The sequence below is a fragment of the Chrysemys picta genome, chromosome 2 (genome assembly GCF_011386835.1).
Source record: "Chrysemys picta bellii isolate R12L10 chromosome 2, ASM1138683v2, whole genome shotgun sequence".
NCBI lineage: Eukaryota > Metazoa > Chordata > Testudines > Emydidae > Chrysemys > Chrysemys picta.
In genome coordinates, this window is record NC_088792.1 from 251,788,891 (window position 1) to 251,806,720 (window position 17,830).

General features: G+C 40.3%; 1 protein-coding gene across 29 annotated transcripts in view; it reads left to right on the top strand.

The window, feature by feature from the left end:
- VPS13B (vacuolar protein sorting 13 homolog B) overlaps positions 1 to 17,830 on the top strand; it is a 943,390-nt gene that overhangs the window by 220,142 nt on the left and 705,418 nt on the right. For 26 of the 29 annotated variants that reach the window (XR_010598024.1, XR_010598025.1, XR_006173164.2 and 23 more), the window contains one exon: positions 7,115 to 7,299. The exons of 1 other annotated variant lie outside the window; for it this stretch is intronic. Coding sequence is in view for 25 of the 28 variants with exons in the window: in XM_065582180.1 (XP_065438252.1) it covers positions 7,115 to 7,299 (185 nt within the window). In the remaining 3 variants the exon portion in view is untranslated. Of the gene's footprint in view, positions 1 to 7,114; positions 7,300 to 8,282; positions 8,453 to 17,830 lie in introns of those variants that run through there. 2 more of the 29 variants (XM_065582190.1, XM_042845074.2) reach the window with 2 other exon arrangements.

Sequence of the window (17,830 nt, forward strand, 5' to 3'; positions counted from 1 at the left end):
GTTACCAGTTTTGTTATTTTGGAAAAAATGAACTAATCGTATTTTACTGTACAGGATATGAGTAATAACAAAAATTAAATTTTTGGAAACATTTTGCAGGTTCCAGTCTTGCATTTTGGGACTCTGTATAAACCTCTGGAGCCAGCTGTTCACCACTATATTCTTTCAATCACTATGAGGTGTTGATTTTAAAAGAATGGGTTGCTGTTCCTAAAGTCTACACACTGCAAATATTTCATGGCAGCCCTGTGAACTTGCATGGATTGGTTATATTAATGCCTATGCTTGGAGCATAATAAGGACCAATTCATGATTTCATTCAAAAACAGTGAAGAAAACTATTTTCTTTAATGATATGCCAGATTTATCCAAATATTTCAGCAAGTCTGTATTACAGTTTGTCAGCAAACTGGGTACAGCAAAGTGTATTTAAAAATCATTTAATTAGGACAGCTTCATTTTCACTCCATGTCACTACACAGCAAGACTTGCTTGTTCCTATTTCCTTAAATTTATCCTGGAATTTGTCCAAGTTTAGCTTTAATGAGTTGCCTAACCCGCTAGTTACATTAGGATTTATTTTGCCCTGGAGAATAATGTTTGAATTGATAGTTTTTTAACCTGTTTTGCTAAATGAACATATGTTTGGATCTGAACTTTAACTCTGGATATAAGAAAGATTTGAGAAATAATTATTTTTATTATTGTTGTTAATAAGATTTTTAAATGGAATTTGATTGCTTCTACACTTTAAAAAGCACTAATCTGCTATATAATTACAGTAAGTTTTAATATGATTAATTTTAGTATGAATTCATATTCAGTTATTTCATATGAACCAAAATGATCTACCAAAATATAGTGGCACAAAGTTGAAATAAAGATCTGATGTGGTTCAATGAAAAAAATGTAGTTTTACGTGAATATTCGTTTATATTTGTTTGTTTGAATATATCTGTTAGGTAATAAAAGCTGGTTAAATATAGCTCATTAAATTTATTAATAGTAGATATTTTGTATTAACAGGTGCAGTTTGGTAGCAAATATATATTATATAGTGCTTTTAAATGCATTGTTTGTACTTCAAAACCATTATAATAAAATTTGAATTATAAAATGCACTTTCATCGTTAGCCAGTCCTAGTTAAAATTTCCTTTAAGAAACATTTGCTGCACACATGGTACAGTAGAATTTTTTTCGCCTTTTTTGTTTCCTGCCTTTCTGTGTATAGAAGGATTTATTTTCTTCACCTTTCCTTTCTCTGAAAATGAATAATGTATTTTGTCCCTATGGTAGTATTAAAAAACTACAGTAAGTTTGGAATTTGCATATTGTAAAAAAAGTTTTTATTTAATACACTATTACTACCCATCAGGGAATCTTTTACATGAAATCTGCAAGTGTAAAAGTCACTGTAGTTCAGTACAGTAGCTGCACTGCACATTAAATGAATAGTCTTAGTTTTTAAAATGAAGTTTTTCCAAGATGTTACACTTTAAGTATTGTTGCAGCTCTCTGGATATCCCCTTTTCTCTGCAAGTACATTTATTAGTCATTAGAAAAGCCTTACTATAGAGACATGCGTTGATAATTATATTAGTCCTATTTTTGCTGAATAGGAGTTGTGTGCCATTACGTTTTACTGTCTTTCTTTCAAATGTATGTTATAAAACATCCTCCATCAGATTACATATTAAGGGAATTGGAAGCATTTAGTTTAAGGAGCCAAACATTAAAACTAAAGAAATCATACTGTGAAAACAAAAAGTAGAAGAGCATATTTTTAAGAGACATAAAGGAAAATGGAACAATGACACTAATGCATTGAGATCCATGTTACAAAAGTGGGCATGGCTTGAGAGAAGGCCTGGTAGGAAGGACTCTGATGACAATTGACACTACCATAGTTGTACATCAACTTACGCTGGTTTGCCTTCAGGGAAATTTGGAGATTTTCTGTTAATGTCTGCCAAAGCCTCTGCTAACATGCGTTTTTGGGCTCTGGCTTGTGACTGTTGTAACTTTGCACTTTTGCCCTTCACGTGGCTAGTGGTGTCTTGTGCCATGTTAGAGAGAGGGGACTAGTAGTATGAGACTTGTGGCTCCCCTCTTTCTGCATAATGTTTTTGTCTTGAGTCTTGTACATTAATATATCTGATGCGGAAGAAAGAGAAGAAGAGCTAAAGGAGGCCAGTGTACTGCACAAGATGCTTTTTAGCTAATCTAAAAACAAAAAGGGATACATACAGGAAATGGAAGGAAGAACGTGTCACCAAGGAAGTATACCTGGAAATAGCATAAGCATGTAGGGACAAAATCAGGAAAACCAAGGTAGTAAATGAATTGCAGCTGTCAAGAAATGTTAGAAACAGCAAGAAGGGGTTCTTCAAATATGTCAGACAAAAAAGAAAGATAAAGTGTGGTGTGGGTCTGCTGCTCAATGGAGAAGTTGAACTGGTAACAGAAGATGATAGGAAGGCAGAGCTGCTCAATGCCTACTTTGCTTCAGTCTTCTCACAGAAAATAACATGTGACCAGATGACTAATGAAGTTACCATAGAGAATAAACGGGAAAGGATGCGGCTCAAGGTAAGTAAAGAACAGGTCAGAGATCTTCTGCCCAATTTGAATGAATTCAAATCAATTGGCTGGATGCTATTTGCAGTTCAAAGGTACTGAAGGAATTCGCTGAAGAAATCTCGGAGTCACTGGTGGTAATATTTACAAACTCATGGATGACAGGATAGGTCCCAGAAGACTGGAGAAGAGCTAACGTAGTGCCCATCTTTAAAAAGGAGGAGCCAGGGAACTATAGACCAGTCAACCTGACTTTGAGAACTGGGAAGCTATCAGAGCAAAGTATAAAACATTCAATTTGCAAATACCTGGAGGATGAAGGGATAATCACTAGCAGCCAACATGGATTTACGAAGAACAAATCATGCCAAACCAGCTTAATTTCCTTCTTTGACACGGTAACTGATTTTGGTGGATAGGGGGAATGCGGTGGACATAATGTACCTGGACTTCAGCACAGCTTTTGACACTGTCCCACATGACATTCTGATAGGTGAGCTGGAGAATTGTGGGCTTGGTGGAACTACCACTGAGTGGATACTAATTGGTTAAACAACTACAGAGAGAGTAAATATTAATGGAATGATGTTGGATTGGAGGGAGGTCTCAAGTGTGGTTCCTCAGGGATCTTGTTCTGGATCCAGTGTTTAACATCTTTATTAATGATCTGGTATAGAGGCGTGGGGCTCACCCCTGTGGCGCCTCCTGCTGGTTGTCTTGGGAATTAGCTCTCCAGCCATTGGAGTGCCCTCTGCAGGCCGGTGTTCCGCTACTGCTTGGCCCCCGTGTCCCTCCCAGACCCAGTGCCCTGTTGTCTGGGGTGCTGCCCCCTGGTAGTAACCCCTCACAGCTCTGGGTCTCCCCCTCCCAGGGGAACCCCCACCCACTCTCCCCACTTCGCCTCAGTCTTGGCTACTGCCAGTCCTCATCTAGCCCCCAGTCACTGGGGCAGACTGCAGTGTATAAGCCACTCATCACAGGCAAAGGGGTTTGGACCTGCTGCCCCCTGCAACCCAGTACCTAATAGGCCTTACCAGGCCTGCAGCCTGGGGCTTTCCTAGACCGGAGCTCCCCAGCTCCCTTGGCTTTTCCCCAGCCCTGCTCCACTCCAGATAACTGATTAAGCTCCCTGCAGCCAGACCCTTCTCTCTCTGCAGGCAGAGAGAGACTGTTTTGAGCTCCTGGCTCAAGCCTTTATAGGGCCAGCTGGGCCCTGATTCCTCCCAATCTGCCCAGGCGTCTTGCCCTTCCACAGCCCTCCTCCAGGGCTGTTTTAAGCCCTTCAGGGCAGGAGCGGGGTAACTACCCCACTACACCTGGATATAGGTACAGAGAACATACTGATCAAGTTTCCAGATGACACAAAGCTAGTGGGAGTTGTCAATACTTTGCAGGATAAAGCTAAAATTCAGAGGAATCTTGATAAATTGGAGAACTGAACTGTAGATAAGAAAACTAAATTGAACAAAGGCAAATTTAAGGTGCTACATTTAAGGAAGAAAAACCAAATGCACAGAGTGAGAGAACTGGCTTGGCAGCAGCAGCACTACTGAGAAGGATCTGGGATGTGGTGGATCACAACCTCAATATGAGTCAGCAATGCGATGCTGTTGGGGAAAAAAATGCAATTTTAGGTTGCATTAACAGAGGCATAGCATGCAAGTCATGAGAGGTGGTGATAGTACCGCTCTACTTGGCACTGATTAGGCTTCAGCTGGCATACTGGGTCCAGTTTTGGTGGTCATATATAGAAAGGATCCAGAGGTGAGTGGCAAAGGTGATTTAAAGGGATAGAATGAAAGCCATATGAGCAAAGGCTGAAGGAACTGGGTATGTTTAGTTTGGAAAAGAGGCGATTAAGGGTGGATACAATAGCGGTCTTCAGATACTTGAAAGGCTGCCGTAAAAAGATGGAGAAAAGTTATTCTCTCTTGCCACAGAGGCCAGGACAAGAGGCAGTGGGTTCAAACTACAGCATAGCAGATTTAGATTAAATCTCAGGAAAAGCTTCCAAACAGTAGAACAATGGAACAGACTGCCTCGGAATGTTGTTGAAGCTTCTTCACTGGAGGTTTTCAAAAGGAGGCTGAATAGCCGTGTTTCTTGTATGGTTTAGACCCAACAAATCCTGCATCTTGGCAGGGTATTAGGCTAGATGATCCTTGCATTCACTTGTAACCCTATGGTTCTGTGACAATTTGTATGAGTAAACTTGAACTTAAAAATATACGTGTCTATGGGATCAGGGCGTTGAATTGTAAACTGTTTGGGGGCAGGGACCATGTCTTTGTGTATAAGCAGCTTCTTTTACAATCTTGCTCCAATCTTGATTGAGACCTCTGGGCACCACCAAAATATAAGCAATTAATAAAAGGGGTGGGGAAGGGCATGGGTTAACATGATATCGTGGAGATACACAGGTATATGCACATTGGCTTGGTGATATAAAATGTGTATTTACACACAATTAAAATCTTGTTAATTAACTCGCTAATAGGCAACACAGGAAAAATGAGTTTATAGTAAGAATATGAATTAGGAGTGGGCAATGCCTTTGTGTGCAGCGATTGGGAGTATACATCATGCATAAGGAACAGTATGGGGGGAAAAAGGGGATCTGGAGACAGAAGTTGGAGAAGGAAAGAAAGGGGGCATCAAAGCTGGTGTCACTGGCAGAGTAACAGCTGGGATATGCAAAATTATTGAAATCAAGGAGGTGTGTTTGGTAAGTGTATTGTAGAACCTTGAAAGTGGAGATAAATGTAATTTGATGTGTGGGGCACTGGGAAGCCAGTCAAAGGATTCTAAATGGATGATGCCATAATCTAAATGATGGGTATGGAAAATAATTTTGGTGGCATTGATGGGATTTTGGACAGATTGCTGGGGACTGATGTGGATGTCAGGAAGAATAGATTGCTGTGATCAAGGCAGCTGATTAGGTTAAGGACAAGAAAGTGTCAGATTTCAGATATGTTTTGGAAAAAGAAACTGCAGGATGAAACTATCAGTATATTTCTGGTTTTCAGTGAATATTAAAGAAAAATGTAACCCCTGACTCCTGATGTAGAGTACTACTTGCCTGCCTTGTGTTCAGTGGGCTACAAATGTATTTTTGTGTCATTCCCAGAAGTGCTGTTGTTGGAAGCGGATGTGCCTGGAAATAAATTAAAATAATGCTGTGAAAAGGAATCAAATCTGAGTAAGAGTTTGAAAACTGATAGTGGCTAAATAAAGTGCATATTCAGTGAGCTCTAAGTATGAGGAGTGAGGAAAAGCTCATTTCTGTTACTTTTATTTGCCAAGATACCGTCAGCGTGGCTGTTTTAAAATTTTCTTCTGGTAATGCAACGTAACAGATGTTTCATTTAGTGACTCACTACATTTTTTTAAATAAAATATTTGCAAATGATTCAATTTATAAACACTTTCCCCCATTTTAGTAATGTTAAACAGCTACATTGCCAAATCTATAACTAATGTATAACAAAAATAATTTTAAAATATTGTGTATATTAATATTTCGTATTTATAAGTACATAATTGATATTCCTTTTACTACCTTTACATATAGTTAAGATCAGAAAAATGACTGTCAGGGGTTTTATGAGGATAAATCCCTGAATACTTGGGAAATGTTCAGATATTCTAGTGCTGGGTGGGTCACAAATATATAGATAGAAAATAGAACAGCTAGATCTGGTGGAATGGTTAGGGGAAAGGTTCAGAAGTAGGGCAAGATCTGCGTAGCTGGAAAAGCAATAGTGATAGAAGGAGGATTGACCGTGAATAAGGATCAACAATGAAAGTGGGGGAGAATTTAGGGGAAGATCTGTAATAGCAGTTTGGGGCATTTGAGATTGGAAGATGGTGACAGTAGCAGCTGTGGGAGAAGGAAAAGGTGAAGGCAGCATTAGTTGGAGTACAGAGGGAGTATGTGCCTTGATTCATATTTTATATTAAAAACCTCTCCAGAATATTTGAATTATGGAGATTATAACATCGAGGAATTCTGGGGATTAGATTAACTATTTGAGGTTTGCTCTTGTGGTTTGCCATCACCAGCACTCGCCAATGGACTATAATCCCAGAATGAATTTTCGTGTTGTTCTGTATTTTATGCACACAGTGTGGTTGCTGTACATGTGCCCGATGCTTAGATTTGCAAGAGTGAAAACACCAAGTACTATTTTGGTGGGAACGCATCAGTAGGACAAGTTATTTTTTATTTAAACGTTTAAAAATTTTGAGATAATTGGGATGAAGGCATGAGAAGTCAGTTATTCTTTCTAATAGTGCATGAAATATTTTTTAGGCAGATAACAATGAGAAATGAAATTTCTTTTGATATCCAATCATACTTGTAATCTAGTGGGTTTTTTTGTAAATTATGAAACGCCAGCAATAAAATACAATTCATGCCTTAAAAGCCAGCTGCTTGCAGCCTCAGCTCTCATAATTAGTTTTTTGGTATATTTGCCAGTACTAGGTACTAAATTAATCACTTTCTGTTTTGTTTTTCAATTTTTAAAACAGGACCAAGCGATCTCATGTTCCACTAACAGAATGCATATTTGAACTTCCAAATCTGACAGTTCAAGCAACTAGAGCCCAGACCCTTCTGCTGCAAACTATTTATCAGAGCTGGTCTCATCATGTTGGAAATGTCAGTTCTGCAGTTGTAAATGAAGTTCTGCTGAATGAAGTCTTCCAAACTTTAGGTAAAGACATAATATTTCTGACAAGTACGGTAGATTAAAATCTCTACGGTAATATAGAGCACTGCTAGTAGCAAATGAATGCACATACAACTACTTTAAATCCAGGTTTTAGCATACTGTAGTTAAATGACTGAATGTTTTTGTGTGCATATGGTATTTATAGCTTATGCTTAAAATCCAGGATGTAAACTAAGCCACCAAACTTCTCTCTCTGGCACCAGTTTCTGGATGCATTTAATGTTGCCATACAGGATAATTTTTCCATACTTCCTTCATTATTTGAGACATCCAGCCCCGCTGTCTTATACTGTGTAATGTAGTAACATAAGATCATTCAGAGGTGAAGTTGTTGAATGAAGTACAAAGCAGTAGGTTTAAGGGCTTTATTCATCAAGGACATTTTGTAGAATGCAGATGTGGATTTGTTCAAAAGGGCTGCCAATGTTCCTCATCTAAGCCAATTTAATCAATAACGGTTTCCTTAAGCCAATTTAATCAATAACTGTTTCCTTGACTATTCTGAAGCAGCTACAATGATACAAATCCAAGAGGTGGAAGAAATAAAGGAGCTGGGTACATGGATTCATAATGCAAAACATGGTGGGTTTTCAGAAAAAAAAGTTGTTTGTGCAAATTAAAGACTGATTCTGCAAAGCTCTTGAGCACATGCTTATTATCCATCTTTACACAGCTATATACATGCTTTAAAATAAGCATGTACTTAAGTGTTTGGCTGAATCTGGCTTAGCCCATAGACAATTCAGGTTACCTTATTCAAGTTTACTTAAATCCAAGTACTCAGTGACCTTGGCAAAATTATGAGTAATGGTTTTACTAAGGATGAACACTTTCTTCAGTGTATTGGTTCAAACTCTCTGAAAAAGCCTGGCTTCTTTTTCCACCTATTTTTCCCCCATGAACAAATGTATTTATTTTGGCCAAAGACAGGGAAAAAAACAGTTTTATTTCCTCTTTTTCCCTAGTACAGCATACAAGGGCAGCGATTCAATGTTGATTCCATGGTGGGTATCTTTTTCAAGACTTTCATGTCATCCAAGATTATATGCTGGCAGCTGAGGATTTAGAGCAGCGTCTAGAAGGGCACCAGCAGAGAGAGCATGGACATGAGCTCCATCTCTAAAAGTAGACTATGGTGAGGTAGTTGTCTTAGTCTGTGTTACAAAACAGTGCTGATGATATCCATTTCTTTGAAAAAGGTGTAAAGCAATAGTCCATTATGACACTGGGCTGGCTCTTTCCCAGAGCAGCAACAAGAACTAAAAAAAAGTGCAGTTAGTTTGGCAGCTGGTTGTTATTTGACCAACTAAAGCTATATAAAGTGCTCATCTTCTCTAAGTGCAGCTAGAGAGGAAGTTCACAGAGCTGTCAGGCAGTTCCCAAATAAGAACTCTAGAGCAGATAGCTGGAAAAATAATCCTCCTGCTGCATTTTGGTACTATTTGTTTTTTATGATGATCCTGTTAAGACTATGGCAGGGTCCTGTATGCTCCAGGGCCTCTGAATTTGTTACAGAATTGTGCTCTAGAATCTGTTTTCATTTTTAAAATAGTGTGTTTAGCCCATATGGTTGTGATAAAAACATAGAAAATGTAAACTATGTGTAAACCAATGCAATATTGTCTTCCTGAGTCTGCAGAAGGGCTGAAATAATAGCTCTGAGAGAAATGAATTGTTCCATTCATCTCAATGAAGGTCCTTGTGGATGTTGTGATTCTGTGGCCACAAAAATAGACATTTTCTCAAGAAGCTGAAGAATTCAGAAGTTTTACAATGGAATTTACCATTCTTCTGCAGCCAGGCACCCAGCATTTTGCTTTTAGTGTCCTGGAGTGGCCTGCACCTGCCTCTTGCTCACCAGCTTTTTCCATAAGAGAAAGGTAGTGGAGCTACAGTGCATGCTTCCTGTGTTATTTCAAGGAGCAAGAGGTCAGCGAGCCAGAGCTGGAGTCCAGCTTCTCGCCAGAGGGCAAGGAGAGCCAGAAGTGTAGGCTGACATCCTTTAATTCAGCTTGGACATTTCTTAAGCAAACCATAACAGAATTACAGAAAGTATGCATGTCCCTAAACAGTAAAGAAATCAGTAAGCAAAAAAACCAAAACTCTAGCATGGTTAAATGGCAAAGTTCAAAAGGTTCTTCAAGCCAAACAGATCTATCATTTAGAAAATGGAAATCCAAACCAAGGGAAAATAGAATAAACTATAAGTAGGTTAAATGTAAGCTGGAAATTCAGAGGCCTAAGGAATTTGAAGAGGATAAATAGCCAAAGGGGTAAAAACAAAATAAAAAGAAATTACTTAAGTATATTGGAAGCCTATGAAATTCAAAGGTTCCAATCTTTTCCCAGGGAGTAAAGAGAGCAATTTGAAAATAAGGACAGAGGATTTATTTACATCTGTCTTCACCGCAGAGAATATTTGAGTGAAGATACCACGTTGAGATTTTGCCCCAATCTGAAAAAAATTCAGGGTGGTTTTTTTCTTGGAGGAAATTTAAAAAAAACATACACATTTTATTAAATCAAACACGAAAGATTGTTGATTCATTTTGTAAGTATATTTATTAAAAAAACATAAAAATGCAGGCATGTTACTCACAATGGAAGAAATTGCAATTCTGGTAGTAAAACAACAGGACACAGTAGTTGAGTGCTCCAGTCCACTAACTAGTTAGGTCTATCACTCTTCTGAATTTCCCCTTCGATAATGATACCCTTTGACCCATTTATTTGTTTTTTTGAGCACATAGCTGATAAGAACTTATTTATTTTTATTTTTTAAATTTTTATTAAAGTTAATGTTAATATTATATATATATATATATATATATATATATATATATATAATTACATATTACACAGGTTGAGCAGAGAGTGTACAGCTGGGTATAGTGCTTAGATTATCCACAAATACAAAGTTTGTTTTTAGAAGTCATATGATACATAGAGTACATAATCAGCAATAATCCAAATTTAGGTGAATAGATTTAACAATAACAATGTAATTTAGATATTAGAATCCAAATACTCGGGTACATCACTCGTGAAAAGTTGTACAGAGATTTGGTTGTGCAAAGTAAAATATATCAATGAGTGGAGATTGTCCCTCAATAATTGAGAATTAGGTAGGTTGTCCATTTAGAAAATACAATCCAGGAGGAAGGTATTTCAGTTACTTTCCTGACTGCACTTCTCATCGGCACTCCAGCTCATCCATCGTGGTATTGCCAATGTCCGGTGATGTGTTCTATGTAGATGTCCCTCGACCACCTCATGGCGTCTGACACCATGAGTTGCCACATCAGCCGAGCGTAGCGTTGACCGATTCCGCATTCTCTCAGCACTCGCTCGTTGCTGGGGTCCCATGTGCCCATGGCTCTGACGATCAATGCGCATGTCTGAACCTGGTAGTCCTTAGCTCCCTTAGCCAGAGGGGCGTATTTCTCTACCTTTCGAGCTCGGGCATCGTGGAAGGCCGAGATCCTGTTCTTGAAGGTCACTGTGACGTCCACCATGATGATCTTCTTCCAGTCCTCGTTGGTGATGAAGATGTCCGGTTCCGGGGATAGCAGAGTTTACAGCAACCTTCCCTATGGGTGGCCGGATGGCTCTGGCCAGGAGATCTTGGATGGTGTTGTGTCGCAGCTGCCAAGCTCTCGAATGGGGCTTGCAGCTACACAGGACATGGGGCAACTACACAGGATGTGGGGCAGCATCTCTTTGGTGTAGCCGCACTTCCTGTATCGCTTGTCCCGATTCCCATGGCAGACTGCTCCGTTTAGCGGGACGCAGTTGAGCCGGGCCCTGTGGATGAACCTCCAGTCGGCAAATCGGGTGAAGCTGCCTCGGGGGAGGAAGTGGTTGCTGGTGTCCCACTTGCATGTCACTTCAAAGGCCTGGTCCTGGTTTGGCTTCTGTTTCAGGTTTTCCACCTATTGGCAGCGGATGGCATCCTTCAGGGTCCTCTCCAGCTTGGTTCTGGCTCTCGGAGTGATGATGGTGCGCTCCGTGTTCTTCACCTGTGACACCAGGACTCCCAGCTCCTGGCATTCCTCGCACCATGTCTAGTGGCAGCCGATATGCTTCTCCAGTCGCGTAGCATTGCGGGTATGAGTCCAGAGCGAAGCAAAGTCTCTCCCCTCTCTTCCAAATTCACCTTCCAGCGAGCCACTCAGGTAGGTGGTGACATCTTGGTTGGAGGGGATCCTGGTGATTTGCTTCTTGACGGCATCCTGCAGAGCACTATCCGCAATGTTCCTCACCGTGGCGTCCGGGCATATCAGAAGGCGTGAGTGATCACAGCAATGTTGCACAGATTACCTATTCGAGGGACGTTGGTGCTGCCCTGCCTGTGCGAGATGTACACCAGTTCATTGCTGGCCCTCTGGGGAAGAAACATCCACTTCAGCAGATGCCTGATGGTGTTGTCTGCTTTGTTAAGAGGTACGTTCACCACAGCAGATCCCCTCAGGATGAATGAGATACAGGAGATTAGGGGGGTGTTAAAGTCTTCGATCTTCTGCCGCGGTGCCAATAGGGAGGAGTTGATCCTGGCCACATCTTATAGGATCTCTGTGATGGTATCCTCAGGTGTCTGTTGGACACGGAAACCCGTCGGCGTGCCAAGATGTTGGTACGCTTGCCCGTCCTCGAGGAAGATCATGGGTTCTCCTGGATCTGGGATGACGTTGCCTGGGCCGAATCCCTTCTACTGCCATCGATATGCAGGGTTGCACACTTCCTGGCACTGAAGTGGAATCCCATCCCATTGGCAGTCTGGCTGGTGATGTCAAGCATTTGTTGGAGACTCTCGGGGTTGTCTGCGATCAGGACCAGGTCGTCTACGTAAGCCAGGATATTCACTCTGTTGTCGTATAGATCGAAACTGCATAGACCACTGGAGATCGCTCAAATGAGTGGCTCCATGGCTAAGTTGAAAACGATGGGGCTCAGGGGACAGCCTTGTTTCATGCTGCTATGGATAGGAATTTTGGGTGTCTCTTCTTCCATGGAGCGGATGGTGGTGGTGCAGCCTTCATACAGTTCCTGGACCAGTTGGAGAAAGTTTTCAGAAGTCTTGCAGCGTGTCGAAAATGTGCTGGTGGGGCATCGATCCAAAAGCATTGGCCAGGCTGAGCCATGCTATGGCACATTGCCTCCATGCCCGAGTGGATGGCAGTCTGAAGGACAAAGTTGTGTTTGTAGCAGCCTTCGCATGACATGAAGCCTTTCTGGATGGAGCTAATGGCTCCTCCGTTCACCGACCAGTCTGTGATCCTAGCCGTGAGACAGCTGGCATACAGTTTGTACGTGGTGGAACAGAGAGAGATGCATCTCCAGGTGTTGGGGTCGTCTTGCTTGCCTTTCTTGTAGACGAGCACCATCATTGATTTCTTCCACGATCTGGGAGTACGGTGGAACTGTTTGCATTTGTTGAAAATGGCAGTTAGTACCAGGCAACTGGGATCTTGTTTTTTCAGGAAGTTGTAGCGAATGCCATCTTTTCGTGGGGCTGTGTTTTTGGTCTTTGTAAGACTGGCCTACATTACTCTCCATGATGTAAAAGCTTGTTCCAGGTCCTCTGCGTAGTCAACTCAGGGTAAAGGATAAAGGCACTCTGGACGCTGCGCGTCACGGTCAAACACCCCCTTGAAGTATGAGATATTTACTTTTTTTCATAAATTGAGAACAGTGGGGACATGTAATGAAATTGGAAAGGCAGTACATTTAAAACTGATAAAAAAGAATTGGAAATAAGGTGTCTCAACCTCATGCTCTTTTCTTTAGATTAGTGCTGCCTCATGATTTTTCCAAAATATTTTCTGATACAATATATAAGCATAGTAGTAGTATACTAAATACAGACGCTCCCTGACTTACGCAAGGCGTTCTGTTCCGGAAATTTGTGCAAGTCGGGAACGTATACCTGACAATTACGCAAAAAATCCCCAACAACCTTACGGAACGTACGGAACTTTTTCCGTAAATCCGGATTTGCGTAAATCGGGTTTGCGTAATCTGGGGAGCATCTGTACACATTTTAATTAACATACTATCCCAAGAATGTGGCAGGCATATTTTATAATTCATGCAGTTTCAGTGGGAAAGGAAACTTGGGTCTGAAATGTTCATGTTCTCTGCATATGTACAGTGAGTATTGGTCATTACAGTAAATTCAAACAAGAAAATGTTATTTATTATCACACTTGATTATAAACATACAAATATAGGAAATAGCTAAACATTGCAAAGCAGTAATTTCTTTAAAGAACTGTAATATTATTAATCCTTTGGAGTTATTGTTACATATTTTTTCTGTTAGTGTGTACCTAAACCACTTAGTTTCTAACCATATCAGCCTGCCAAGAAAACACATATTCAGTCACATATGGCTTTACTTTGCTCTGGAAAACTGGAACTTGCTACCACTTTTTCCTTGTCCTGTTCAGGTAGTTCATTATTTTGTTGACAGTCCAGTTCCATTAATCTGGCATATTTGGGAAAATTGCTTGCAGACCTTAAATTTCTCTGAAGGCGATCAAATAGGCATTGGACTCCCTCATGTAAATGATGTCTTAAAGTTAAAATAAAATCTACTTTCCAGAAAGTAACTGTAAAACTATTTTATGCAAGATTTCATGTGGGATACCTTAATGGTTGAATAATAAATTTTACCTCATAAAAATGAAATTCAATAATACAGTAGCTTTCTCAGCGCAGTAGCATCTGGTTGAATCTCATGAGAGCCAATATTTTCCAACTCATTAGGATCATGTCGTTCTGTATGTCGTCAACATTGACTTAGCCAAGCTACCTTTACTTACATAACCGCCAAACTATTAAATAGGTCTCTTGTGGAGTGAAGTCAAATATTCCTCTTATTTTGCTTTTGCCTGGGAAGAAGAGAAGAAAATGTGCATACTGTAACATTTAAACATCTGGTCTAAACCACATCAGGGTAGCGCTGAGGAAAGTAACAGGATTCAGTATTCTTCCCAGGTGTACATATAAAAAGAGTTTTGGAGTTGCTGCATAGTTCTTTAACCACTTAGGAAAAAGATTGAAATATAGTGATTTGCTGTTCTAATGCCCCTGTTTTAAAACTACTTTCCCCCTCTTTACATTTCTAAGTTCAGTTGTAATGCAGGTTGTTGAGCTGTAATCATTTCCTTGCAACGTACTGGCTTTGAATCTCTGTTTGTTCCACATAACGTGGCCAAGGTTGGCATTCATTTTGAGGACTGTGAGTTAGACTTTCTGTTTAAAATCAAAGTGCAAGAGTGCATTCTCTTGAGTAATTGCTTGGGAGTGGCAGAGCACAGCTGTATGAAACTTGCACAGTATAAACATTTTGCTGTCTTTCATGGATGATTGTACCCACATGTATTCTGATCCGTTATGTAGGTTTCTGCATACAATGCATAAATAGTACTGGTTTTTATATACAGTTAACTTCTGTGCAAGTAGTACATTTGAAATTAGGTAGAAAATAATCATTTGCAGATAGTTTGGAAATACAGCTTAGCATCAAATTGTGGTTAATTCAGATATGTTAATTGATTGACATATATATGATCATATCACCTTTAATTGTTATGAAGAAGACTTATCTTCAAGAATTTTTTTTAAAACATGAAGATGTGGGTGCATTGCAGAGATAACAACATTGATCTCAGCATGAATGTGACAGTGTGTTACTCTTATAATCACCATTGGTATCTAGATTATGAAGAAGCTTCTAGTATCTTAGAGGAGTCTTCCTACTACAGCAGTGGTTCTGGAGTGACCCAGCACTGCTGAAAAATTAACAAAATTAAAAAAAAAAAAAAAAAAAGGAACATACATATGAAGTGTGTGTATAGAGCACAGTGGTTAAACAATTTTAATTAACAGTTTCAGACTTTTCTTATTAATTTTGTTGAAATTCATGTTGCTCAGTCAAAATATGTACATTAAAGAGCTTTATATTTGTAAGTTTGTCAACCTAAATAAAAATTCAAAGACAAAATTAAAGAATGTTACAAACAGTAAAATAAACAGTAAGGAAATGTGCAATTGAGGTATTCAAACAACCTTAACTCCACCCTGTAAACGTGATAGGGGAAAAAAGAAAAACAAACATATTTTAAAATCATTTTTAATTTACTTTTGGACCACAAATGAAATGGTCATATTTGCTGAAAATGAAAAAATGGGGGCTCAGTAATACAATGAAAAAGAATAAATAAAAAGTCAGTAACATGGTGTCATGGGGGACACTCATCTCCTGAGTGCCTCCTATTGGCTGAGTGTGGTGCTGCAATCTTTTTTTCTGCTCATGTTGCCCCTTGCAGGTTGCCAGCCTCACTAGGCAGGTCTTCAGTTGCTCAACCCTCTGGCCAAGTCACACCATCAATACCCTTCCAGTGTAGCAAAAGTCCATTAGAACTATCTGCCCTCACCAAGGTCTTCAGCCCAACGTCTGGGCCCTTTTTAATCCAGCCCTTCGCTTGGGGCATAGGCCACTTTCCCAGTGGCCAGTGGGGGAACCCGGGCCTGCCCACTACTCCGGGTCCCAATCCAGGGACCCTGTGAACAGCAGCTGCGTACTGCTTTCTTTGACTGGTTGCTGCTGTTTTCCCTGGACTTCTTCCCGCCTCATCCCTTTCCTTTCACTCTTTACTTAAGGTTACAGTTCTCAAGTCCTCTCTCCCAGGCCCAGTAAAGGCAGCCCGTTAAGATCCTTTGGCCACAGCAGAGCACCCTTCCTTCCTCTCTAGTCCCAGCCAGGAACTGCACTGTTCAGATCCAGCAGCTTTTTTAAATCTGAGCCTGCTGGGCTCTGATTGGCTGCTTCTATGCTGTCTCTCTAAGCAGGTCTGGAAGACCCACCTTCGCTGCTCCTTTCCTAGGATGGGGTGAGGTAGGACTGCAGAACCTCCAGCAAGTGGCCACAGAGGCCTGGTACACCCTGTCACACATGGAAAAGGAAAGGAATGATTAGCTTTTGGCCTAAAAGATAAGCACTACTGGATTAATACCGCAGCCATTAACTTGAATAGAGTTATATAGTTGTAGAAGGCACAGTTTAGCCTTGAGTGTTTGTGTTTTTAGGATAACATAGACTCCTGTGTATATAATGGTAGGCTACCAAGAATAACAACAAGCCAAAGACAGGGCTTACTCTAAGAATTAGGTTAATTTGGACAAATAGTGGCCATGGAAGCACTGATGGCAATCAGACCACCTATGTGACTTTGATCCCTGCCTTCCTGGATAGGAATTTTTTTTTAAAGAAGAGAATGCTGGGATCATGACTAAATGTGATTATTGACATCTCCTTTGATGGGAAAAATTTGCCACCCACCTTAATACATACAGTAGTCTAACCATCACTTAATGAGAGTAATTGCTCAAACTACTGCCCAATGTCTAATCTCTGATTTCTAAGCATGTTAATCAAGAAACTAGCACAAATCAATTTTAATGAAAAGTCAGCTGCCAGTGTTCTGGGTCCCTCTCAAGGAGGTTTTAAATCTGGTCATGGTATAGAGGCAGCACTTGTTCCTCCAATGAATGACCTCCTCCCTGTCTGTAAATGAAGGAAGTAAATCTATACTGATCGTGTGATGACCCAGCTAGGCTATGTTAACTGTGAGGAGAGGCAGAGATAAAAGAGACAATTTTAAATTTTAAAAATTTTAAATTTTTTAAATTGCGAAAACACAAAAATTTTACAAGGAGCATAAATTATTTTGAATATTACCAAAGGCTTACTACTTATAATAATAATCTATAGTTTACCAATTCATTAACCTTTGTAAGCTCATACATGCTGTGCAGCTAGTACCAATTGCATTGTTATTAACAAAAACAAAAGAGATTATTCTACAATCACTACTCTGTGTCACTTCAGAGAAGAATCAGCTTTTCCTTTCCTTGGCTGTAAATTCAGCTCCACTCTTGCTGTCCAGTTCTTTCTTCTCTTCAGCTTGAAATGCGCCTTAGATTCGATGTTCCTGTGCCTGTGTACCTCTTTTCACTGAGTTTATCCATAAATGGGATTCTTCTTAGAGTGCTTGCACATGTCTATTCCCACATAGGTGTGTGCGCACTCAGAGCGCAGTTGCTGGAAATTTTCCCCCTAGCAGTATCCGTCAAGTTGACTCTAGCACCCTCTGGTGCCACGTGCACATGGTGCCAGTATAAAGGGCCATGCTGACCCCGTTCCCCTTTGGTTCCTTCTTACCACCTGTGACAGTTGTTTGGAATCCTTCATTGCTTAGACAATTCTCTCCTAGTGGTTTTTTTCATACATGTTTAGTGTAAATAGTGGTTACAGTTAGAGTGGTTTTTAGTAGTTTAAGGTTTTAGCTTGGATGCCTCCACACTTAAGTTGCGGAGTTGTCCGCCTTCCTGATGCCGGGGCATGCCTCGGTCTCCAAGTTTCAAGCCCTGCATTGCCTGCAGTAAGCCTATGCTCTTGAACGACCCCCACTCAAGCTGTCTCAAGTGTCTGGGGGAAGCTCATAGG